Source organism: Capra hircus, chromosome 18, assembly GCF_001704415.2.
Source record: "Capra hircus breed San Clemente chromosome 18, ASM170441v1, whole genome shotgun sequence".
Classification (NCBI taxonomy): Eukaryota; Metazoa; Chordata; class Mammalia; order Artiodactyla; family Bovidae; genus Capra; species Capra hircus.
In genome coordinates this window covers 25,608,815-25,634,974 of record NC_030825.1, presented here as the reverse complement: position 1 = coordinate 25,634,974, position 26,160 = coordinate 25,608,815, and the positions used below count along the sequence as shown (strand labels likewise).

Below are 26,160 nucleotides of genomic sequence, written 5' to 3'. Positions count from 1 at the left end.
AGCTCCTAGGGGCACTGAAGAAAATGGGGCAACTATACTTGGACGAGCTTTTAGGCAGTTCTGGGTTAGTCCATGATTTTTTTTTTTTTTTTAATGTTGTTAGAAAACCACAGAATAGAGATATGGGGCTTGGGTTGCAACTCATGGGCAAACTGTCCTTACGTCATCCAGATACCCCCACCAGACCCTGGCCAGGACCGAAGGAGCATCCAAGGAATTGGGGGTGCCAGTGGGGCCCCAGTTAGTATTACAATACCACCAGCCCCTGAAACTTCCTACCTGGGGATGGAGGGTACCCATGCCCCCAGTCCTGGTCACTCACGTTTAGCATGGGGACTGCTTAAAGACAGTCCTGGCCGTACCAGTGGAGGAAGCATTCAGGAAAGTGTAGACATGGCGCCCCGCACGCCCAGAGCCGCCGCCCCACCCAAAACACCTGCAGGAGCAGCAGCAGGTCTGGTTTGGACCAGGGCTGAGCGCTGTGAAGGGCAGACCCGCCGGCCTCGGTGTGCTGCCTGTGGCCGCTGTCTGCCCGGGGCCTGTGGGGGCCGCGTGTGAACACAGAGGGAAAGACCTGGGAAGACCTGGGGAAGCCAGGGGATCGCGCAGCTGTGTGTGGTTTTTAACGTGAGCTGTGACTCTGCCTTGGAGGAGGGCCCCAGGCAGCCTCCTGGAGAAGGTCAGGGCTGAGTCTCCAGCCCACCCACCCCCAAGCCCGCTCTCACCAGGGCCTCCCCCCAACCCCTGCTCTGTCTCCTTACAGGCTCCAACACCTATGAAGATGCCGCCGCCTACATCCAAGCACAATTTGAAAGCAAAAACCGCTCACCCAACAAAGAAATTTATTGTCACATGACTTGTGCCACAGACACAAATAATATCCAGGTGGTATTCGACGCCGTCACCGACATCATCATTGCCAACAACCTCCGGGGCTGCGGCTTGTACTGACCTCTTGTCCTGTATAGCAACCTATTTGGTAATGATTCCAGCACTCACAGAAAAGCTTGCACACATACACACACACCCTGCCCCCCCCCACACTAACAAATGCAAGTTGGTAAACAAATTCCAAAAAGGCATAACAAACCTTATATATATAGACAAATATATATTAAAGTTTTTTTAGTCTGTACTAGAAAGAGCTTCAGACAGAACCGACCACCATTCCATTGCTCATCAGTTTCCTGGGACAGCACCTGAGTGTGCACTTATGCGCATACACACACATACACACGCACTGCGATCCAAGTCCTGATTTGGGAGTCCGTCCTTTTAAGAACAGCCACATGCTTTTACACTCTGAGACCCATTTCTGTGAGCAGGGGGAAGGCGAGGAAAGCCCTGGCCTCAGTCCAGCCTTTTCTCTGCTTCACCCACTCGGGCTGTGTGCTCTTGGTTCTGTCCTGCACTTGTGTGAGTTCCAAAACTGTTTTTTAAAAAGTGGCCAGCACCCCCAAATGTCTCCCTGCCCCATACTTTGCAACAAGAGAAAACTTAAGGATGCTTCTCTTTTGGGTGGCGGAGGTTGTTAACTTCAAGAATTTAGAAGAATCATTGCTCCGATCAATCCACTGTCTCCTGAGTTTTCTTTATTCATGTTAACAAGGCAAGAGTCAGAGAAAAGGGAGACTTGGTTTGCTTCCCACCTGCAGCTGAGGGGAGGGGCCGTCACAGCACAGGGTCCCCTGCAGAGCTGAAGCCGCTCCTCAGGCTCCCCTTCCAAGAGGGCCGGGGCAGGGTCCCTGGGGTGAGGCCTCCCAAGGGGGCCCGGGCAAGGCTTCCCTTGGGTTCCAGATCCCCCTGCAACGCTGCCCCATCCTGCCCCCACCCCCACGTCATTAAACACGCTGGAGGGTTTTTCGGTCGGTTGGTTGGTTGGTGTTCTAAATCAAGGAAAATGGTCCGACTGGACCCCTTGTCTCTCTCTCTACAGACTGCTTCACGGACTCTTTGCTGTTGACGATCTCCTGGTAGCATGACCTTTTGGCCTTTGTAAGACACAGCCTTTCTGTATCAAGCCCCCTGTCTAACCCACGACCCAGAGTGACTGACGGCTGTGTATTTCTCTAGAATGCTGTAGAATCCGGTTTTAGTTTGAGTCTTTACATTTAGAATTTGAAAGGAAAGGAAGAACATTTCTCATGTGCTTTGTAGTGTTTAAAAAAAAAAAGAGGATAAAGGAAAACTCACCATCTCATCCATCTTTTTTTTTTCCCTTTGTGAAATAAACATATACACCTGCAGCCTCGCCCACCCCACCTGCAGAGGTGCCACCTGTCCACACCCTGGGCGCTGGTTCCCGGCGTGTGCTCAGGCCCTGCTTTCCCAATGAAGCCTCCATGCCCACAGCACCCCCCTGCCCAGCCCCGAGACACTCAGACCACACGCTCACTCGGGGTTTGTACAGATAAAGCACAGCTCTCACTGGCCAGTAGCTGCCCCCAAAGGATACAGAACATATACATAAATAGAGCCCAACAGAAAACAGTTTCCCCCTCATTCCCTTCCTACAGAGTCCCTTTATCTTTTTTTTTTAGTTGTTTTAGGTTTTGGTTTTCTTTTTGTCCTGATGAGCACTATGTATTACACACCAGATCAGCTTTCGTAGTCTTTGGGAACCGGGTTGTGGTTTTTCCTGCTGACATTTTCACTTCTCCGTCTCTCAGATGGATGCTCCGTGTGTGTGTGTGTGCGTGTGTGTGTGTGTGTGTGCGCGCGTACGCACACCCCTCCACCTTTTCCTTTGTTTCAGTGACCTGTGTTCACTCTTTCTCATGTGGGGATGTTTGTGCTGCAGATAAAAAACAAAAATTTTTAAATACCACAAGATGGGGGAAAAAAAAAAACAAAAAAAATTAAAAAAAAAAGATGGAATGTAATGTTTACATGAAAGCCACAGTTCTCATGATCAGTCCAATGTCATTTCTACTTTGACTAGTATCCAAACCCCAAACCTCTTCACGGTTCACTTTTAAGACAATATTTGCTGAAGAAGACCAGTCACAGCCATTTCAGATAAAGAGGCAAAAAGACAAAACACAAAAAACTTAAAATGCAGAAAAAAAAAAAAAAACTTGGAAAAAAAAAAAAGGAAAAAAAAGAAAAAAAAGCCCACGGGTCTTTCTAAGCCTTTCTATTCCCAATCGGTGAGGTTTCTGTGATATCTTACACACTGCCAGTCTACTTCTCTGACTAATGGAAAATTCATGTGTAGCTCAATAAAGAGAATGTTTGTCTGTATTCCTGAGTCTCACCCTCGGGCTTCATTCTGACAGGAAAGGGGAGGGACTTGACCGGGCCACAGACACTGGGAGGCTGGTGCGTAGGGTTGTGAGTGCCGGATTAAGGACCCTTCGTCCTGGACCTTCCCCACGCCTGTGCCAGTGTTGCCATCAAGGGGGAACCAGCTGAGCGCAGCCACCTGGGAGCAGGGCGGGTAGAGGAATGGGCCACTCTAGCCTGCAGTGCCCCCTTCCTCCTGGTCCAGCACCCTCTCATTGGAAGGGCAGGTTTCCTGCTATTATGTGATCCTGTACCCAGGGGCTCCACCACAGCATAATGGGTGGTCCCAAGGATGAGGCCAAACTGCCCCAGCCCTCTGCACCCAAAGGGTCATGTGCACTCACTCGGACATCTTGCAAAGCCTCCCCTGTTGCACCTGAATGCTGGCAGTCCCCAGCAGGCCAAACACACACGGGACGACCCAGACCAGCACAGCCTGGCGCACGGAGTCAGTTCTCCAGTCCCTGGGTCACCATGTTTCTGCTGCAGTTAAACTGCAAGTCAGTTGAGGCTGGGATCTGGAGGGAACACAGCTCAGCAAAATCCTGCGTCAGGTCCTTGGATCACTTAGTAGCCAAGCAGTCAAGTGCTCCACCCAGGAGATGGCAGGGGCTGGGTGAAGTCAATTAAGTGGAATCCTCCACACACCAGCAGCCCAGGAAGGCCTCTCCCTGGCACTGCCAGTGGCCTTTTAAATCTGGTGAGGATGGCAGGTAGGGGCTAATACTGCTGCAGAAATTGTGGAGTAATAAGAGGCTAGTCCCCTTCAGTTACAAAGAATGGATCCAGGAGCTCCTTAGCCAGGACAAGCCTGCTGGTGAGCCAGCCAGGCCCGGCCCTCCCCCAGGGCTTTTCCCACCAACTTCCCTCACCCCAACTTATCTGCAGAAGGAGGCACACGATCTCAGTTGATGGGAACCCTGCACTCTCAGGACTTGACTGAGAAGAAGCTTGACTTCAGGACACAGGTCTGGGGGGGTTACAGATGAAAGGCTGAAGGATACCATGATTTCTACATGTGGCATCACCTGAATTTCTCAAAAAAGAAGCCATAGGGTAACAGGGTTCTTGCCCAATCTGCTTGTGAATTCTGTAGCTAAAAACTACAGACGTTTCTTTGACCTTACTTAAAACGGAATCCAGAAGCATTTTGCTAGGAAAGGGTGCAGGGAAAGACCAATTATTAGAACAAGACACGTGGGGGTGGAGTCTATGCGTCATGGTTTCCAGATGCTCCACAAGTAACTAATGTGCAGTCAAGTTCAGAACCACTCCTAAGAAAGAGTGAGGAGATGGGAGATGAAGGTGTCCAGAGGCAGGCAGGCTGAGTTGTCCCTTGACCTAGCTGGGCAGCAGGGCCAGGGCTCCTTGTGCGTGCGAGGCCCTGCTCCACAGAGCTCTCAGCTTTACCCAGAGAGGACCACATCTGCTGGCCGAAGATCGAAGAGCACATGGTCTACCCAGCTCAAGTGGGAAGCCAGGTCCGTGTGGCCACCTGCACACCCAGAATCCATATCAACAGAACTAGAACATCCACAAAGATCATGGGTCTCTACGGTACATAAAAGCCTCAAAATCAGAGGAGGGGGAAACCAAACTGGGAACCCAAGATGTCAAAAGGGTCAAAAGAAAATGAAGGGAGCGAGGGAGACCACTTCCAGAAGAGCCCAGAGAGGGCAAGGGCCCCTCCACCACCATTCAGAGCACCCAGACGCCCTCGGTTTACAGACCTGAACCAGCTGCCTGGCCTCCTCAGCAAAGCATGCTGGAGAAGCTGGCACGGCCAAGGGGCTGGGGGCGGGGGCCATCCCATGGCGTTGGGGGGCTGGCCTAGCATCCTGCCCTTGCCTTTAGTCTGTCCCAGATATCCCCAAGAAGTGACAGAAGCCAAGAGACAGTAAGTGCACAGAATCCTTTCCTATGCAGGTGTAAAATCTAAGGGTGAATTTAGGACCTCTCTTTGGGGTTGTTTTAAAGGCATGTCTCTCCTGTGATCACTGTCATACTGCTGTATTCCATTGTCTCAGGACCCTCTAAAATTGACTCCAAAACATTCTTTCACACATCTGAAACATAAGAACACACGGAATTGGTATCATCTTTAAAGGTACACATCACACACACACACAAAATTATAAAGAAAAACCCACCAACCAAAACAGAACATACAACATCAAAACAATCTAATTTCTGCACTTCTGAAGAAAACTGCCTTAGCTCCAAGCCACACACAACACCACACTAGGACAGTTTGCTTTTTATTATTATTATTCTTGTTGTTTTACAGTAAAAACAAATAGCTATGCTCTCAGCAAAACAAATTTTAAAAGAAAAAAAAAATCACAGAAATTTACTAATAGCATTTCAAGATAAGGCTTTCGAAAGATTTATTGAAATAAATTATCTCAGCCTAAACACGTACTCATCGCTCTATTTTCAGTTACTTCTCAACATCCTAAAAACTTTGTTATGTAAAATACATTTAACTTTGCCAATTTTAGGTAATACTGGATTCTTCCCAAAAGGACTACCATAAAACTATGCTTTCAAACATTAAAAAAAAAAAAGAAAACTTAATCCAGTAGGACATAAAACTGAACTATTGCGTGTTTCAAACCCTTCAAGTGAAATTTGTCAAGGATTTGATAAAGTTCAGATCTGGGTCTGCTCCAAGGCAGGTGGAGGCAACACCTCACCTTTTAACCAACACAGTTATGAAAATGAAGGGCTCCAGGGAAGAAAGCTACAAAAGGTATCATTTATTTCTTCAATGAAGCTCTCCAAGAAGTACTCTCCCATCCCCAAAGACCAAACCCACAGCCTTTGGCATTGCCTAATTGACTTTACCAAAGAATTAAAACCACGAACCAAAGCTTGCTGCTTAACCCTGTCAGCGCCGACCTTCCCCATGTCTGGGGGCAGGTGGGCAGGGGACAATGAAATACAGAGAGGAGAGGATGGACACGCAGGGCGTACTCATAGATGGAGGAGCACCAGCATTAACGGAAGTAAAGCCAGCTCTGGACGGGGGCTCGGAAAGTCCCGGATGTCCTGGGACACAACTGTCACCTCCTCACACCACATCCCTGGGCTTTCCCTTGCTCTGCTCCAGGTATCGAACCAAACATGGTTTTTCCATGAGGCCCCGCCAGCCCAGGGGTCCAGAAGCCTGTAGCTCTGGCCTCACTCTGTGACATTCTGAATGCCTCCTCACTAAGAACAGCAGCTGGACAACAGAAATTACCCAGTGGTGTGGAGTCAGGCTCTGTCTGTCCATCTCCACGCTGCTTTGTATGGATCCCCCCGCCTCCAACCCCCATCTGCTGCACACACACTTCCTGCCACATTTGGAGCTAAAGACACTGGCATCTGTTATGACTTCTGCATAAGGCAGTCATGGACGTTGCCTGCTTCAGGTCTTTGGTTGCCCACCTCCTCTTGATCCTCCCCACCCCTCCAAAGTCCAGTCAATGCAGAAGAGATCATGCCTAGAGTTAAAATGTGCAGTGTTTCTAAGGGAAGAAAAATGTCACATAGAAAGTATTACAAAAAAGGATTAAATCTGTCAGCTGTCCAAACACTATTAAGACCACATGCTTTATACAGCGGTGATGCAGTCAAGCCTGCTTCTTCACACAGCAGGCGCAACTGGGGACAGGCCTCTTCAGCAGGCCGGGCACGCGGCTCGGGCGGAGGCGGCGAGGAAGGCAAGGAAGCGCTAGGAAGTCTGCTGCTTCTGAAGTCTCCGCTCGGCTGCAGCGGCCAGCATCCTTCGACGCAGGGTCACAGGGTCAGAGGTCGTCCCTTCTGAGGGGAGGCAGCTCTCTGAGGCCGAGTCATCTTCAGAACTTCTGTTCAAGAAACGCCTACCAAAAACCAAAGGTGCAAGTGAGGGACCCAGGCAGCTCTGGAAGGCAGGCACACAGACACACACTATGTGCTTCCGTAATTCCCCCTTCCCCGGCACGGCCATGAAGTCACTCAGCACCACCCCGTAAACAAGACACCCAGCCCTGAACGGAAGGGCGGAAGGTCTCTGCAGCGGAGGCTGCTCAGCCCCTCCCTCTCCTCCACCCCCCGCACACACACAGCATGACGTCCCTACTCACCAGGCTGGCGCTGGGCACCAAACCCACCCACAGGAACACACCAGCCCTGTCACCAAATGTTTAACTACCCAGTGCCTGCCAAGTCAAGAGAACATTCTCCCTCTGGCTGCCCCCACCCGGGGCTGGGGCTTGCGGGGATGTAGCCGTGCTCCAAGGCTGGCCGTGCAGAGTGGCCAGGATGGAGGACTCGGGAGCTGGGCACCAGGCCGGCATGAGGCCCTCGAGGCCTTGGTTTGTTCAGCTTCAAGTCTGTTTAATGGGGATAATCACCGTGCTCCCTCTTAGAGTTAAGAGAATGAGAAAGTAGTTAACATAAAGGGTCTAGAACACGCTGGCACAGAAGTACTAAGCACGGGAGTGTGGGTTAAAGCGCCCACAGGGGACGCTGGCAGCGCTGGCCAGAGGTTATCAGGTGGCCCAGTATTACCAGATCCTCTGGCTTTTCAGCAGAGATTTGAAACTGGAAACTGCAGGTGACAGGCGCTAATGCTCCAACGCTGGCATCTATGGCTAGGACGCTCAGGTCCCGGGACTGGACGGGAGGTGCCCCGCAACGGGACTGTGGGCCCACTCACCTCCGCGCCTGCTGCAGGAGGTCATCCTTGCGTTGCACCAGCATGCGCTGCCTCTCGTCCGCAGACTTGGAGAAGCGGCTGCCCCGGGCCTCAAAGTCCTCCCCCTCACTGGGCTCCACCTCCAGCTCGCCGAAGTCCAGCGCCTCCTCCAGCCGAGGACTGAGGTCCAGCGGCACCCGCTCGGCCTGGACACAAGGAAGCAAGGGGTTGCTGTGAGCAGTCCAGCTCCCCACCTGACCGGAGCCCCTCGTGATGCTCTTCTAGACCCCAAAGGAGACAGGCTGCCAGGCAGGGACCGACAAACACATGTCAGCAGACACGGGTTCCTGATGGGCAGGGCCTGGCTCACCACGGCATGTTCAACACTGGGGAGTAAGTGAAGGATTACCATATGGAAAACAGAAGCTCCTCGAAACTGTACTGTCGGAAGACACACAAGTTAACTACTAATTTGCATTCTGGGAATTTTCTGTTCACCACTACTTATGGCTCTAAAACTTCAGCAAGTCTTACCACATGTACTGCACAAATTTTATACCCTCATTTGATTCTGAGAACAGCTAGGCAGATAAGAAGGGTAAATTCTTAGTATCTTTTTTAAAACAGACATGAGATACTATGCTTGAGTCACAGGATGTAATAATGGGGCTCTCTCCATTATAGCTGCAGCTGTGAAGGCCAAGACAATGCCCAAGGCCCTTCGCAGGCTCGGTTAGGGGCCATCTGTGTTGCTCGTGCTTCCAGACCCAGGCTGGCCAGCATCAGCCCAAGGCAAAGACAGAGTTGAGGAGCAAGTGGCTGAGAAGCCTGTTTTAAAGAGTTTCTGGTGGGAGCGCTTCTCCGGCTTCTCAGATGAGCAAGGGAGGAACGTCAAGAAAATCCCGGGGCCTGACTTACACGCCCTAGACGCCGGGGGACATGGGGGCCAGTGATGACTCTCACACACCTGAGAGACCTAGCAGGAAGAAACCGGCTTGCAGCAGATTTTAAAAAGGCTTTGACGGGAACAACTGTAAGGTCCGCCAACTCTAAGGCACCACTGTGTGCGCTCTGGGGAGGAGACATGGGTCCTACGGGAGGATCTAGCCCAGGGCTGCTGAAAGACTGCCCAAGAGGACCACTGGAAGGGGTGAGGGGGCCCCAAGAAGTAAGGGCTTGCTGTTGAAAGACAGTCCAAGTTCAAAGGAAGAATACTCAAGGTTTCTGGTGCTGGACAGGGCAGAAAGATCTCTAAATAACAGCTGTAACACACACACACACCCACCCACCCACCCTGGGGTCACATGGCCCATCCTAACCCTCTCTCCTCCTGAGTCTGATCCTAGAGGAGCTGGGAAGAAGAGCCGATGAGTGGAGGTGGAGGCAGAGATGGAAGGAAGGGCATGGAACCCCACCCTCAGGCCCCCACAGGCCTCCAAGCCTGATCCATGCAGGCCTGAGCTTGGGCAGAGGGAAGGCCTCGAATTAACAGGAAGAGCTGATCTGCTGACTGGGCTAAATCGAGGTGTTTATTAAATGACTGTCTGTTTTCCAAGAACTTACTACTTCCTGAGAACAGCCAAAAGTGTTATATAGCAAGCTTCTTTGTGAAACAAGTACTTTAATTTCACTACATTAAAAAAAAAAAAGTCAGAAACCTTCAGGCTCACTTTGAAAAGAAAGTTGGGAAATCAAGACAGAAACTGAACGTGCTGTACCCACAAGGCCACCCAGTAAGCCCAGCATCTAAATCGGAGCTAAGCCAGCCACGAAAACTGGAAAGGCAGCGGTCCCCTTCTTCAGAAGCCAGACACTATTTTACCAGTGCTGCACAACCCCGCTACAGATCCGGGTGTGAACGCTTCAACTCAGCAGCAGGCCTGAAGAAGTCTTAGGAGTTTTCAGTGTTTCCCGCTTGTAGGGAAAGACACGTGAGGTGAAAGCAGCTGCTTCCGAAGAGCCCTGACTCCCACTGGAGGGCAGGCAGTGCCGTCCTCGGACCCCTTCCCTGTGTGGGGAGCCCCACACATCTCACACACATGAGGAAATGCGAAGACAGGGTTGCTTGGGGGTTTTCAGTCCCTTAAGAAAGTTTCCAGCAAGTACAGTCATCGATAAGCAAACGGGAATTCCAAAAAACGAGTGTGAACTGGCACCCCCAGGCTGTGGGGTGAAGAGCTCAGGGTGGAGGCACCTCTTCCCCGCACAGCAGACAAGGGAGCTGTTTTCGGTTGGAGGCATTCACCCCAGGTCACCCAGAGTGGTTATCTAGACAGATTTGGTTCCCAAGATAACTATGCTTCTCCCCACCCCGGGGGTCTCCTGTTTGTGAAATGTGTGGAAGTTCCTGCAAATGCTGAGCTCCACAAGAGAGATGTAGGGGAGAATAACCTGATGATCTCGGCTCTGGAGAGTGGGGCCCGCGTGGTCACCCCGAGTCCCGGGCCAGCCCCTCCACACCCTTCCTAGTGCTACATTCAAGTTCATGGTGGCAGGCCTGGCCAGGAGAGCATGGCCCCTTTCTCCTCCAGGTCCTGAGGACAGTCCCCAGGGAGTGGGCTGCCGGCCACACCCGGGCACAGTGAGGTTTGTTAGCCTCACATGCTGAGACAGGACTGGCATACAGCCTGCTCACTACTCAAGCGCTGTCACACCAACATCAGAGGTGGACGAAGCCCACCGCCAGGCACCCCACCCCACTCCTCCACGCTCTCTAGGGCACAGGCCTTACCTGAACAGAAGCTTCTCCGTCCTCCTGCTCACCGTTTGGCCTTTCCACGGGGCTGTTCAATGCGGGCCTGATGCTCTCTGATCGCTGAAAGAGACACAGCAGCACAGACAATGCAGAGCCGCTCTGAACTCAAGGAACAGGTACAGGGGGGCCTGGGGTGGTGGGGAGGAGCTACTGCCCCCACAGGCTGAGTCCAACCAATCCCCGGCGTCCAAGACACGAGAATGCTGGATTAATGACCCGACAAAGGAGTCGAGGCCTCAGTCCGAGAGTTATCAACGTTTAATTTCCCTTTCGGTAATAATAACTGCACAACAACAGCAAAACACAACAGGAGGACAGACAGGCCACTGTGGGAAAGCCCTGACACGGCCATCTCATCCACCTCAACATCCCATCAACTAGGTGCCGCTGTCCTCACGCTCAGCCAGGCTGAGACCCTGGCCGACACGGCAGACACCTCGGGACCCTGCCCTCGATCCTGCAGGTCTGTCCCCTCGGTGCCGGCTAGCTGGTTTCTGTATTTCATCGCCCAAGGACTCGCTCTGGCTGTGTGAGGGATCTCCGCACTCCTCAGAGGAGGGCCTCTGCCGACAACTGATGGGAACTGGCACATAAACACCCCAGCTCCTCTTCCCTCAGGAGGCACATGAACTCTACACTGGATCCCAGAAGCCTCCAGTGGCCTCGAGCTCTAGACACCCACGATGCTGACCTGCTGGACAAGTCCTTAACCCACCTCACAGTCCCACTTGCTGCCTGTGTTTCCTAGACTCCTTCCCATGGTTCCAAGAAAATGTTAGTCACTCAGTCATGTCCAACTTAATGATCCAATGGACTACATACAGTCCACCAGGCTCCTATGTCTATGGAGTTCTCCAGGCAAGAATACTGGAGTGGGTAGCCATTGCCTTCTCCAGGGGATCTTCCCAACCCAGGGACTGAACCCAGGTCTCTTGCATTGCAGGCAGATTCTTTACCATCTGAGCCACCAGGGAAGTACTGCATGGTTCCCAGAACACTTCTCAAATTAACTACTGGCATCCAAATCCTTCTCAGCGTCTGCTCTTAGAGCAACAGCCAGTTCCTACAGGTAAGGAACACAGAACCACCTCTAATACCTCAAGCCCTTCAACTACCAATTCCAGGCTTATTCCCTCTTCAAAGATTCTCACATTTTAAGATTTTTACTAACAGATTTCCATGTTTTGGCATATCAAAACTGAGTAATTTCTTGGTATTTGATAGCCTGCATGTGGCTCAGTCACTTAGTCGTGTCTGACTCTTTATGACCCCACGGACTATAGCCCGCCAGGCTCCTCTGGCCATGGGACTCTCTAGGTAAGAATACTGGAGTGGGTTGCTGTTTCCTCCTCCAGGGGATCTTCCTGACCCAGGGATCCAATGCACATCGCCTGCAGTGGCAGGTGGATTCTTTACCACTGAGCCACTTGGGAAGCTCTAATCACATATTCACTCCTTGGTCCTGCTGGAAAGCTTGTCTTTAAAATGTCAATACTTCTTGTACCCATCAAAGAGGTTTTATGATGGGCCAGCAGACAAGATCTTTTTTTGAAAAGTGAAAAACACAAGCCTCACACAGAGAGGAACTATACCCAGTGGAAAGCCACACTGATGTGCAAAGCCAGCTGAGGGTGCTATCTCCCACAGCCAGGGTTGGCAAACTGCAGCCTATAGGACAAGTTCCTCCAACAGTTTCTGTAAATAAAGTTTTACTGGAACACAGTCATGTACATTCATTTCCATATTGTCCACGGCTACTTCAGCACTGCAGCATGGAACTAAGAAGTTACAACAGTTAATGCATGGCTTGTAAGGCCTAAAATACTTCAATCTGCTAGAAAAAGACTGCCAATCCTTGTCCAAAAGTGAACTGATACTACGATCTCCTGGGCTGGAGAGGGCAGACTGGTTTGGGATATACATCTGCATAAAAAATCAGCCAAATATTTGTGTCCTTGTCTTCAGCCAGGCCTCCTGGATGAGTCTGTTTTCAATCATAATTTGGAAAGTTAGGGAATTCACAGAAACCCTTCATCAAGTCATAAATGATACTCAGCTGTTAAGTAACTAAAATGTTAATTTAGAAGATTAAACCTTGGTGAGGACAGAATTCACTTGTTATGCCTGAACCTCAGTTTACCTGTGTGGGAAAAGGTACTTGAATCCGTCCTTCCAGAATGTTGTCTGTTGTTATCTCAACCGAGCGCGTCAGCTGGAGGTCTTGTAGCACCAGGTGGTATGGCACCTGGGGAAACATCTCTTGAATCTGATGAGCCTGCAGGGATACAAAGAGGCCACGGACGCGGTCACTCTGCACAATTACTCCCTGAGGTGGCGGGGTGAGGCAGGCTCTGGGCACTGAACTCGGTGACCTGCCGTGAAAACACAAGGACGGAGGCCACTGCCATGCCGCAGATCATCGCCACACGGAGGACTTCTGCAGAAGGCCGAGCGGAAAACTTGGTGACGGCATCAACTCCAAACAGAAAAAGCACAGAAACACGCCCCTCAGGCAGACTGAATTAGAATATTCTAGCTTTAAAAAGTATTCATTTTATTCAATCCTAGGGTTTGGCACCAAAAAAAAAAAAAAAAAAAAAAAAAGCTCAGTAACAGGTATACAAACATATTCCCCTTAAAGTTATATATTCCTAGAAGGAACAACAGATGAAATTCAAATGTGTTGTGTGAAAAACGTTCCACTCAAAAGGCTATGTACTGTAAAACGGTGACAGTGTTAGTTGCTCAGTCGTGTCCGACTCTTTGCGACCCCACAGACTCTAGCCTGTCAGGCTCCTCTTTTTCTGGGATTCTCCAGGAAAGAATACTGGAATGGGTTGCCATTCCCTTCTCCAGGGGAATCTTCCCAACCCAGGGATCGAACCTGGGTCTCCCACATTGCAGGCAGATTCTTTACAGTCTAAGGATTCCATTTATATGACATTCCAGAATAAGCAAGATTATAAGGGTAGAAAACTTGTAGGTGGTTCCGAGAGGCGGGGGGTGGAAGCAGAAGTGATTGATTACAAAGGGGCACAATGGAATCTGAGGGGAGGGGGAATGGAGCTGCCCTGTATTTTGATTATGGTGCTGGTTACACTACTGAATGGGTCTGACAAAACTCATAGGGATGGTTACTAAAAACTCTGAACTTACTGCATGTAAGTTACACTGTGGCCAGCGGGGGTGGCGGCGGGGGTGGGGTGTGGTGCGGGTAAGATTCTAAAGAATGTGATTGCTAACACTGCTCCAGAGCTGAAGTTCTCAAACTGTGCTCTAGAAATGTCACAGAGGCCGTCAGGGCTCTAGGTGGTCACATGTACAAAGGGGAGCAGGCAGAGACCTCGCACGCCACCACCTGTACTTTCATTTGAGCAGCTCCAGATTTTTTTCTCATGCATGTATATTTATTTTACAAATACTTATATTCAGGGTTTTATATGTGGAAAAAGTCCCAATGATCCAAAGAAAAAATGAGGAGGAAAAATAGAACTGCTTCGGGGGCACAAGAAAGTCTACTGTTGGGAGAGGACCATGTTGTCATAACTGTAGAAAGAGGGGGAATATGTCTCAATGTCAGACCGAGAGAGGAAAGACCAGGGTGAAACTTGCTTAAAGCTTTGCTTGGGTCACTGTTGGGGCAGAGAGGGCAAGACACGTGTCTAGCACAGAAGGACCTGGTGCTCTGCTGTCCTGGGATCCCTATATTGTTTCTATGAACATGAGTTGATAATCTTTCAAAACCCAGACCAAGTCAAAGCTAACTGGGCAACAGTCCACAACAACCTGGATTATCAAATAACATTCTTCTCTATTCATAAACAGCTCCCCCTTCGTTTCCCAAATAAAGTCAGTCCAAAGCATTTCTCCCAAACTACATATTAGACCTTTATAAAAAATATATTGTGCCAGTAAATCAGTTGTGCTAAAAACAGACTATTCCAATCCACTGTGGATGGGGAGGAAGAACACCAGGACCTGTCTGTTTAGAATTCTAAACGCATCAACTCCAAGGTAATTCTCATTCCTGGGAGGTTTATGCGCCCATGGACTCTGACTTTCTTAAGGGGGCAGGTGAGGTGATCAGCCTGAAGAGCTTCAACATCTGACTGAGCCTAAAGTACCCACGCAGAGCACCGGGGCGGTCGCATTCCCAGGCCAGCTGCTCTCACGACGTTCCTCTCTCTCTCTCTGCTGATGACCTGGCTGAGTGCTTCACTGAGACAGCAGAAGCCAGCAGGAAGCCAGGTCTTTTAATGGTCAAAATCATATACAATCACCCATCTTAACCATTTTTAAGTGTACAGCAGTGTTAACTACACACACACTGCCGTGCGAGACATCCCCAGAGTACCTTCATCTTGGCAAAACCACAGCTCTAACACCCACTTAAGGGCAACTCCCCACTGCCCCTTCCCCAGGCAGCCATTCTACTTCCTGTTTCTAAGAGTCTGAGTAATTTAGATACCTCATGTGAGTGGAATCACGCAGTATTTGTCTTTCTTTGTAACTAGCTGATTTCACTTAGCACAATATCCTCAAAGTTTTTTGGCTGGCTGAATCATACTCCCATTGTGTTCTATTGTGACCATTTTCATAATCCATTCATCTCTTATGGACACGTAGGTTGTGTCTACCTAAATGGTTACTATGCTCCATGCCTTAGAAAAAAAACAACTGTATCTCAAAATGACATGCCTGCAGCCATGTCCACCCCTCCTCCAATCAAGGTGAATGGATGCCTCTCTCCTGGCTCTGGCGCCCAGCCCATCCTCCACCGCAAGAACTGTGCCTTCAGTTAACTTTGTTCTGTACCATTAATCTCTCCCCCTCTAGTGATCACTCCTATTTGCATGCCAAGCATGCTTTAGGATCTTTTTAAAAAGACTCTTGGGTACAGAAAAGAACTAAGAGCAGGGTCTCAAAGAGATATCTGTACACCAATATTCAGAGTCCCATTACTCATGACAGCTAAAGCATGGAAGCAACTCAAGTGTACACTGACAGATGAATGGATAACCCAAATGTGGTCTGTCCATATAAGCAGATATTTATTCAGCCTTAACAAGGAAACTCTGACACATGCTACATCACAGCTGAACCTTGAGAACATAAAGCTTAGTAAAATAAGCCAGTCACCAAAAAAAAATTTATGATTCTGCTTAAATGAGGTCCCTAGAGTCAAATTCATAGAGAAAGAAAAGAGAATGGTGGCTGCCAGGGGCTAGGAAGGAGAGAACGGGGAGTTCCTGCTTATTGGGTTAGCGCTTCAGTTTTGCAAGATGAAGAGTTCTGGAAATGGATGGTGGTGAGAGCTGCATACAAATATGAATATACTTAACACCACTGAACTGTACACTTCAGGGTGGTTAAGTGTATGGTATGTGACGCACTGGAAAAGACTCATGCTGGGAAAGATTCAGGGCATGAGGAGAAGGGGGCAACAGAGGATGAGACGGTTGGATGGCATCACTGACTCAATGGACATGAGTTTGAGCAAACTCCAGGAGATGGTGAAGAACAGGGAAGCCTGGTATGCTGCACTTCATGGGGTTGCAGAGAATCGACACGACTGAGCAGCTGAACAACAAACAACAAAAAATAAAAATAAAATAAAAAAGATGACCCGTGGGGAAAAGAAAAAGAATATATACTTAGCACTTGCGTCTAAGTGTATGTAAGCATTGTGAGAGAACACAACACAGAAAAACTGATCAAAAGCGTTATTCCCTGAGAGGAGGGAGTCTGGGCAGATGGAGGCAAGGACGGGACTGTGACTTCACCAGACACTCTCTATAGGTTTTGGTTTTGATTTTGGGGGTGTTTTTGGTCATGGCTCAAAGCATGGGGGATCTTATTTCACTGACCAGGGATGGAACCTATGCCCTCTGCAGTGGAAGCACGGAGTCTTACCACTGACCCACCAGGGAAATTCCCTACAGGTTCTGAAATGTGTGGATCAATGGCCTGCTCAAAAATCTTAAAGAAAAAAAAAAAAAATCAACCAAAACTCCTCTGATGGCACACCCCTATTAAGCTACCACCTTACTTCTTTGTACCATCTTGTAACACACTGCCAGCTACTGAGTGTCTTCAGCTCCCACTCATTTTCCAATCCAACAATCTAGAATTCAACCCCTCAAGCCATGGAAACTGCTTGTTCCTCTCCAGCTGATAACCACCTCCACTCTGGCACACTCAAGATGCACCTCTGACTTCATCTGCTAAGAATTACCACACGCCCGACCTGCCTCTTCTCCTGGGGTTTCCTTCCTTCTCAATCGCCACCACGGCTCCTCTCTCTCTGCCAGTCCTCAGCCCTGAGCCCTCTTCCCTTCGTGAGCCACCTTCTTTCCCCTGAAGAGATCTAGTCCCCTACAACTTAAAGCTCCCAAATGTCTCTCTCCAGCTGGATCTCTTTCTTGAGGTCCGCAACTGTCTACATGACATCTCTACTTGGCTGACCCACGGACACCCCAACGTCCCCAGCCAAACAGAAGGCCGAGGTCCCGTCCTCCATCTGCTCCTCCCTCAGTCCTGCCCATCTCAATACCTGGTACAACTGTCTGCTCAGTTGCTTAACTGAAAACCAACACTCCCCCCGCCCTACTACCCTACATCCAAACCAAAAGCACTGTCAAGACCTATCAGTTCATTTTCAAAAAGTCTTCAATCTGCCATTTCTTTTCATCTTAATTTCCAACACCCTGGTCTAAGCCACCATCCTTTTTTGCCTGAACTATTGCAACAGCCTCCTCACTGGTCTTACTGGTTCCATTTCCGCCCCATAAATGTCATTCTCTCAGAAGTAAATTCTTTTCTGCTAACAGTCCGTCAGTCACAGTCACCTGGGGGAGGAAAAAAAAAAAGCCCCAAATGGCCCAGTAACACTTTCATTACAGAATCCAAACTGGACTGTGGCCTACACATCCCCACATGACCTGCTCTGCAACCTTGATTATGTCACAGTCTGAAATGTGTGGATCAAAGGCCTGCTCAAAAATCTTAAAGAAAAAAAAAAATCAACCAAAACTCCTCTGATGGCACACCCCTATTAAGCTACCACCTTACTTCTTTGTACCATCTTGTAACACACTGCCAGCTACTGAGTGTCTTCAGCTCCCACTCATTTTCCAATCCAACAATCTAGAATTCAACCCCTCAAGCCATGGAAACTGCTTGTTCCTCTCCAGCTGACTTACACGCTCCAACCACAATCACTTCCCTTAGTTTCCAGAACATTCTCACCTCATGGCCATTGCACCTTCTGTTTCCACTGTCTCCTTTCCACCCTTCCTGTCTCAGCTTAAATATCACCTCTTGAGTCTTCTCTGAATGTCTCTTCTAGAACAGTCTGTGCTCACCACTCCACATTACCTGCCCTGCAGCCTGCAAAACCCCTCATTGGCAATGACATCGTCTGTCTGTGTTTACAGTCGGTCTCCCTCTCTCCCCCCATGAAGAAGTCACACTTCTTGAGAGCAGGACCCCTGTCCACCCTGTTGACACTCCAGGTGCGACGCAATTTGTTGACACAACACAGAGCCCATCTTGGGAACAGGCTTTCACTACACATTTGCTGACTAAATACACTAAGATAAGTTAATGGACAAACAAACGAACCAATGACTCTCTAAAGTACTGGCCAGGCCCGCCCATGTCAACCAGAGGCCCTATTCGGGCAGGAGTAACACAGTTTACATTTTTAAGACTCTTGCATTTATCATCATAATGAACACTACATTTCAACAGTGGTGAATCAGTGAAGATCAGATGACAAAGCTTTAGAAAATACACAGAATCTTGAAGTATTTGGACAATATCCTTGAATGAGCCAAGAGCATGCCTCAGCATCTCACGGTGTATGTGTTTGTGTATATAAACATACACACTTCTGTCCACAGCCATATATGCATGTATAAGGGTGTGTGTGAATGTATACTCAGTTATTTATTTTGGGAAGGGAGGAGATGGAGTCAAAATAACACATTTGGTAGGCCTACTACAATTTTTAACAAAAATCACATTCACTCAAGTCAGTAACTCCCCAAATACTTGTGGTGAACATTAAGGCGCCCCAAGACCAGCGAAGATCACAGGAGTGCCCCTAGTAGTGCTCACAAAAGGTCACATTATCTGCCACATCAGTAAAATGCAGGCTCGCTTCCAAACCAGTTTCAATTTTTTTTCTTGGTAATTATTTAAATTGTGTTTTAAAGTTTTTACAGCGTTATGTTGGTTTCTGCCATACAGCCATGCACATCAGCCATAACTATACATACACCCTCCTCTCCTAGCCTCCTTCCGCTCCTCCCGTCCCACCCCCCCGGGTCGTCACAGAGCGCCGCACTGGGCTCCCCGTGCCGCACAGTAACTTCTCAGCAGCTCTCCGCCTTGCACTTCTCAGCATACATGTGCTGATGCTGCTTTCCCCTTTGTCCCACTCTCTCCCTCTACATCTGTGTCTCCATTCCTTCCCTGCAAGTAAGTCAATTTCAATTCTAGAACACAGGAATTGAAGTGGTCCCGATGAATAAGATGCCCCTGAAAACACTGTCGTTTTGCCAGAGCAGAGTGAGACCAGCCGGGTCACGCACACGGCACACACTCTCCAGCTTCTCCTTCCCTCCTGATTAATAAGCTCCTTCTGAAAGCAGTGAGCGCTCCTTACCATTGCATTGAGCTGGGAGTTGCTTGCCTGTGTAATGCCTAGAATGTTGGTGGTGTGCATCACTTCGACTGAGAAACTCGGCAGCCAACTCGCGATCCGGGACCCTGAAACAAACAAGAATCCAGCACGGTTTGAGAGGCCTCCCTCCTCACGTTAGCTACCATGTGAGTATCACTACTAGCTGGGGCTTCCTTTACACCAGGCCTCTGACCAAGTGTCAATTCTCACTAAAACCCCACCTGGGTTAATTATTATTACTCCTATTTTACTCTTCTCAGGGATTTGACTCCAGTACTCCTGTTGGTCCCCAAGGCACTCAGAAGTGAGGTGACTTGTCCAAGATCCAGCATCTAGTTATGGTGGCCAGGACCTGAAGCCACACAGTCAGGTTCCAGGACACTTCACCGCTGGGCTTGCCCTCGCCCCAGTGGCCCTGGACCCACACAACACGGCGTCCCTCCCACAGCCCGCGCTGTCAGGAAGGTGCTCAGGGCTGCAAAGCTGCTACAGGAGCTGACCTTTCACTCTTTTTACACTACTCATAAACACTACTCATCGGGGGACATCATTTTCATGAAGTAGTTTCTACTTAATAATCTGGTTTAAAGACTTTCTTTTTCTCATTCAAAATGCTTCTCCAACAGCACTACAACACAGGCTATTGGACTAAGGGTACCAAGAAGTCTGCTGCTGCTGCCATGGCCCTAAGGAAGGGGATCCTAAGCTATAAGATCTTGGGTGTCGGCACTAAAACAGCCCCATGTCAAGCCATACATTTAAGGAGGACTTCCCTCTCCTTCACAAAGGAGCACTGAGGCCAGCAATGTAAAACAAGCTGAAGGGCCACTCAAAAGTCTTGCCTGGACAGTTTGTGCCCAAGAAAAAACAGGATACTTATTTCATATACTTACTAAGGAGAAATAAAGTTGCCTTTATCAATTTGGACTGTTTTCATTAATAATTCATAAAAATTAGCTTACATAGCCAGAACCCATGTCCAAGATCTGCTTGTCTATTTCAGAAGTCTGATGAGGAAGAGGCCTTAATTAGCAGGCACAAAGCAGCCCCTCTACACCTGCTCAGCCAGCCAGGCAGTCACCATCCCCTCTTCTCAGAGATGGACTCCGCTCCTCTGGTCCTTCCTATCAGGGATTTCAACATGTTGCCACTCCCGCTGTGCCCCACCCTTGGAAACTCAAATCAGAGACGGGAAGAGCAATCCTTCTCAACAAATAGTCTAGGGATACCTACTTTAGAGTAGAAATGTGAACTCAGCATTTAGTGGTATTGAAACTGATGAAATCAGCAATGCGCCAAGGTAATGTGAATTAAGGGATGATAAACCAGTTCCTGATATGGTGCCCATGATCTTAGAATTTTAAGTGTGGTTTTATCATGAATACAACTCTTTCCAACATTCTGGAAGGCTGAACATTCATATCTCACAGACAAAGCAAGAGGCTTCCGGCTCCGATTCTCCTCCTAGTACTCACTGGAACGATTATTTAGTGACCCCTCATTATATGCTTAAGTATTATACCAATGCAATAAATTATTAGCAATGGTTAACTATTAAAGTGATTAAGCTCCCTCCTGCAGGCATGGCTGATTCAACTCTAACTACTTCCACCTCCCTGCACCCCCTTCCTCCCCCAATTCACATAGAATCTAGCAAAGTGCCTGGTATAGACTAACTCCTCAGTGTTATCCATTCCATACTTACTGAACACTGTCAATCCAAACTGAAATACATTATTAAACTTGTCCGTACAGGACAAGTTATAATGAAAACAGCCTCCCCTAAGAGGAGAACATCCTGCGGGGGGGGAGGGGGGGGCGGTTTTAGAGGCTGAAACCAACTAACCGTCGAAGTGGAAGAAGTGATTGTGCTGGTTTAAGCGAGGTCTGCCTTCGGCTGCCGCCACAGGAACCAAATTCTCATCCAGGTTCTCTCCTGGATGGTCTTCCCGGACACGATTATTGTCAGCAATGTTAAGAGACATCCTGCATGTGGGGCAGGAGGTGTCTTGTTCTAGCCAGGAACGAAGACAGGAGCTACCAAAAAGTCCAAAACAAGATATTCTTAGCATATTTTGTGAGAATTCACCAGAAGTACTCTGAATGTATCAGTGAGTTGTAATTTTACTTTCTATTCACCATTAGCAAGATTTAAACGTCGAGAAACACTTGCTGACATTGCTTCTCGCCCTGCTTCACCCTAATCTACTTCTGGTGTATCCTGCTCTGAACATCAATTCGTTAACATACATCTACAAGATTGAAGGTATGACCCTTTTTCAGTAAGACTTCCTCATACAGCTCACCATTTTCCTCTCCAGCTCAATTTGACTAACTTCCAGTCCAACACCCTTGCCTCTCATGTCTTTGAATCCTCTATTCCAATGATCTGTTCTCTCATTCTACTTGAGCTACCCACTAACATGGTCATAATCTTGGCCTTCTCATCAAAATCGTGACTTCAAAGCTCTTATTCTCCAGCTTACTATCTCTCTGCCAGAAGAGTAAATGACAGTAATGTTCGAAAATAATGAATGTGGGAATTCAACTCTATCACATTTTGAAATAATAAAGTACCTATAATTACTGTTTGTGATCATGCAACTATTAGCCAAATAAATGATATTTTTAAAAGTTCACATCCCTTTAATCAACACCCTTAAATCACACTTCTAGTTACACCAGCCTTGTGTGGGGCTCCAAAAGTATGTAAAATCCTTGCCTTCCAATAATGCTACACTTTTCATAAGCAAATCTAATTTTACTTCATACCTCCAGCTCAAATGGATCAGTGACCTAAACGTAAGGGATAAAACCATAAACCTATTAGAAAAAAACTATCATGAATTCAGATTTGGCAATGGATTCTTAGATCTGATACTCAAACTATGAGCTACAAAAGAAAGAATGGGTAAATTGGATTTCATTCGAAATTTAAAAGGTATACATCAGAGGATATTACCAAGTGAGAAGACAAGCTACCGAATGGGAGAAAATATTTGCAAATCATACATCTGATAAGGGTTTAGTAACCAGAATACATAAAGAACTCTTACAACTCATCAATAGAAAGAAAAACAACCCAAATAAAATAGGATAATCTGACTTCAACAGACATTCTCCAAAGAGAATGCACAAATGCACCAACAAGCATGTGAAACAATGATCAGCACCGCTGGGTAATAAAGAAATGAAATGCAAATCAAACCACAATGAGAAACCACTTTACAACCTAATGTAAAATGTAAACAGGTATACTAGCTATAGAAAACAGTACGATAGCTCCTCAAAAACACGGAATTATCACATGATCCAGCAACTCCACCTCTAGGTATATACCCTAAAGAACTGAAAGCAGGGTCTTGAAAAGAAATGTGTACCCCCATGTTCAAAGCAGCATTATTAGCCTGAGAAGGCAGAAACCACCTAAATGTCTGTTGACAGACGAATGGAGAAACACAATGTGATACACACACACAATGGAATACTGTTCAGCTTTAGAAAGGCAGGAAATTCTGACATGTTACATCATGGATGAACCTTGAAGACATTCAAGTTGCTCAGTCGTGTCCGACTCTTTGCGACCCCATGAATCACAGCATGCCGGGCCTCCCTGTCCATCACCAACTCCTGGAGTCCACCCAAACTCATGTGCACTGAGTTGGTGATGCCATCCAGCCATCTCATCCTCTGTCTTCCCCTTCTCCTCCTGCCTCCAATCCCTCCCAGCATCAGGGTCTTTTCCAATGAGTCATCTCTTCCCATGAGGTAGCCTAAGTACTGGAGTTTCAGCTTTAGCATCAGTCCTTCCAAAGAACACCCAGGACTGATCTCCTTTAGAATGGACTGGTTGGATCTTCTTGGAGTCCAAGGGACTCTCAAGAGTCTTTTCCAACACCACAGTTCAAAAGCATCAATTGTTTGGCACTCAGCTTTCTTCACAGTCCAACTCTCACATCCATACATGACCACTGGAAAAACCATAGCCTTGACTAGACGGACCTTTGTTGGCAAAGTAGTATCTCTGCTTTTGAATATGCTGTCTAGGTTGGTCATAACTTTCCTTCCAAGGAGTAAGCGTCTTTTAATTTCATGGCTGCAATCAACATCTGCAGTGATTTTGGAGCCCCAAAAAATAGTCTGACACTGTTTCCACTGCTTCCCCATCTATTTTCCATGAAGTGATGGGACCAGATGTCATAATCTTAGTTTTCTGAATGTTGAGCTTTAAGCCAACTTTTTCACTCTCCACTTTCACTTTCATCAAGAGGCTTTTTAGTTCCTCTTCACTTTCTGCCATTACACTAAGTGAAAAAAGCCAGACATAAAAATATTGTCCGATGTGCTATTCTGTGATAGCTGACAGAAAATAGAAAGGTAGTTGCCAAGGACTGAGGAGAAGGGGAGACTGTGGAGTTACTGTTTAATGGGTATAGAGTTTCAGCCTGGGAAGATGAAAATGTTCTGGAGATGGATTGTGGTAAAGGTTGCCCAACAACGTGAATGTACTCAATGTCACTGAACTGGTACACTTAAAAATGCTTAAATGGTAAAATTTATGTTACGTAAACATTTTCGAGGGTTTCCCTGGTGGCTCAGATGGCGAAGTATCTGCCTGAAATGCAAGAGACCTGGGTTCAATCCCTAGGTCACGAAGATCCCTGGAGAAGGGAATGGCTACCCACTCCAGGATTCTTATCTGGAGAATTTCACGGACAGAGGAGCCTAGTGGGCTACAATCCATGAGGTCACAAAGAGTTGGACACAACTGAGCAACTAACACTTTCACTTCATACATATTTTACCACAATAAAAACATCACATTTGAGAACTACCATTAAAAAACCCCCCACCATAATGAGATACCACTTCCTACCAACTAAAATAGCGATAAGAGGAAATAACAGAAAACATTAAGTATTGTTGAGGATCTGAAGAAACTGGAACCCTCATACATTGCTGATAGGATGTAAAATGGTGCAGCTGCTGTGGGAAAATCTGGTCGTTCTTCAAGGAGTTAAACATAGAATTACCCTATGACTCAGCAGTTTCACTCCTAAATATATACTGAAAAGAATTAAAAACAGGTACTCCAACAGATATAGATATCTGTTCACAGATGTTTATATTAATAGCAGCATCATTTGGAATAGCTAAAAAGTGGAAGAATGGAGAGTCCATCAATGGATGAATGAATAAACAGATTGTTCAATTATTATAAAAATATTTAACACAGTCATGAAAACGAATGACAGTACTGAAATATGCTACACCTTGGATGACTTTGAAATTTTTATGCTTAGTAAAAGAAGGCAGTCACAAGAAGTCACATATTGCATGATTCTTTCATAAGGACTTTCCAGAAAAGGCAAACCCACAGAGACAGGGAGCAGATTACTGGCTAGGTAATGTGGAGAGGAAAGAATGGGGAGTGACTTTCTGTAACGGATATGGGGGTTATTCTGGGGTGATAAGCAAGTTTTGAACTTACAGAAGAGTGGTGGCTGGCCACACTGTGAGTGCAGTAAACGCCACTGAACTGTATACTCTAGAATGGCTGATTGTATGCTATATGAATTTTGCCTCAATTAAAAAAAGTAAATCCTAAAATTAATCTAATTAAATGCTTGAAAGCATTTCTTCTGGAGTGAAATATGCTCTTTTGAGTTATTCTTCCAAACTTTCTCCAAGCTCCTTAGGAACTATCTGAAAGCTTTTGAGAAATTCGTGTGTCTCTGGTCTTCCAACCTCATCAATCAGCACCATCATCCATCCAGCCGCTCAGCTGCAAAACTAGAAGAATCCTCGACACCTTACGTTCCCCACTCTCTCACAGCCAGTCTGCACCATGCGCCTCCTGCTCCTCCTCACGCCTGTCCACCCACCTCCTGCTCCTCTTCCACTGCTCTAGCCCACACGCCTCTTGGCGCCCATCCGAACCCCAGCAGCCCTTACTAACTGGCCTCCCTGACCTTTCCCAGCTGCAATATCTGATCCCGAACCCCTACTTTAAAACCTTCCATGGCCCTCAGTTCCCTGCAAGGTGACGCAAGCGTGCGTCTTCTGCCTCAGCAAACACCACTCCCAACTCTGACATTCTGAGCTCCTGCCACACGGATTCTCTTTCATTCCGTGGATACTCCCTTTTGCTTTAGTAATGTTCCCTCTATCTCAAAGGCTCCTCCCCTGATCCCTTCTTCTGATGCCTTCACGCCTACTCACTGTCAAGAGTCACCTTCTCCAGGTGTCAGATTCCTTTGTTACACGCTCTCAAGGACCACATTCTTTTTCTTTAGAGCACCTGTCTCAATTTATCCTTACATGCTCATAAACACTCCTGCTTAATCATGTCTATCTCCTCCATGAGGCTGAACACCTTGTGAAACAAAGATCACCTCTGTCATTTTAACATTATTTCCCGGAAGCCAACTCAGCAGCCAGCACATTAAAAAAAAAAAATCAATAAATTTGTTGAGCTATTGATACTCCAGCTCCAAAATCTTTCTAACATTAAAAAGGAGAAGAAAAACTATTTGGGAATACAAATAAAGAAAGGAAGATTAAAGATGTAAAGATTATAACTTTCTCAATATCCAAGATTGACCATAGATACAAAAGGTCAAGAGATACTTCAAGGTCTATCAACATGAAAAACATCCCATCTACTAACAGAATAATTTAGGATTTAGGTTGAACAGACACAGTCCATATGAGAACTCTAAAAATGAACAACATTAGGAGGTGAGGACTGCAACAGCAAGAGACAAG

The 26,160-nt window shown here is 47.5% G+C and overlaps 2 protein-coding genes across 4 annotated transcripts in view; one reads left to right on the top strand and one right to left on the bottom strand.

Annotated features, from left to right (window-relative positions):
- Nucleotides 1-3,243, top strand: part of GNAO1 (G protein subunit alpha o1) — a 179,058-nt gene extending 175,815 nt beyond the window's left edge. For 2 of the 3 annotated variants that reach the window (XM_018062012.1, XM_018062015.1), the window contains exon 8: nucleotides 764-3,243. In XM_018062012.1, the coding sequence (XP_017917501.1) occupies nucleotides 764-951 (188 nt within the window). In that variant the 3' untranslated portion in view covers nucleotides 952-3,243. The remainder of the gene's footprint in view (nucleotides 1-763) is intronic. The other variant, XM_018062013.1, reaches the window with a different exon arrangement.
- The window catches only part of AMFR (autocrine motility factor receptor), a 45,231-nt gene continuing 24,597 nt past the window's right edge, over nucleotides 5,527-26,160 (bottom strand). Inside the window, exons 9-14 of the mRNA XM_018062011.1 lie at nucleotides 21,239-21,429; nucleotides 19,375-19,478; nucleotides 12,844-12,978; nucleotides 10,680-10,763; nucleotides 7,970-8,154; nucleotides 5,527-7,151 (exon numbers count right to left, since the gene is read on the bottom strand). Of these exons, the coding sequence (XP_017917500.1) occupies nucleotides 7,004-7,151; nucleotides 7,970-8,154; nucleotides 10,680-10,763; nucleotides 12,844-12,978; nucleotides 19,375-19,478; nucleotides 21,239-21,429 (847 nt within the window). The 3' untranslated portion in view covers nucleotides 5,527-7,003. The remainder of the gene's footprint in view (nucleotides 7,152-7,969; nucleotides 8,155-10,679; nucleotides 10,764-12,843; nucleotides 12,979-19,374; nucleotides 19,479-21,238; nucleotides 21,430-26,160) is intronic.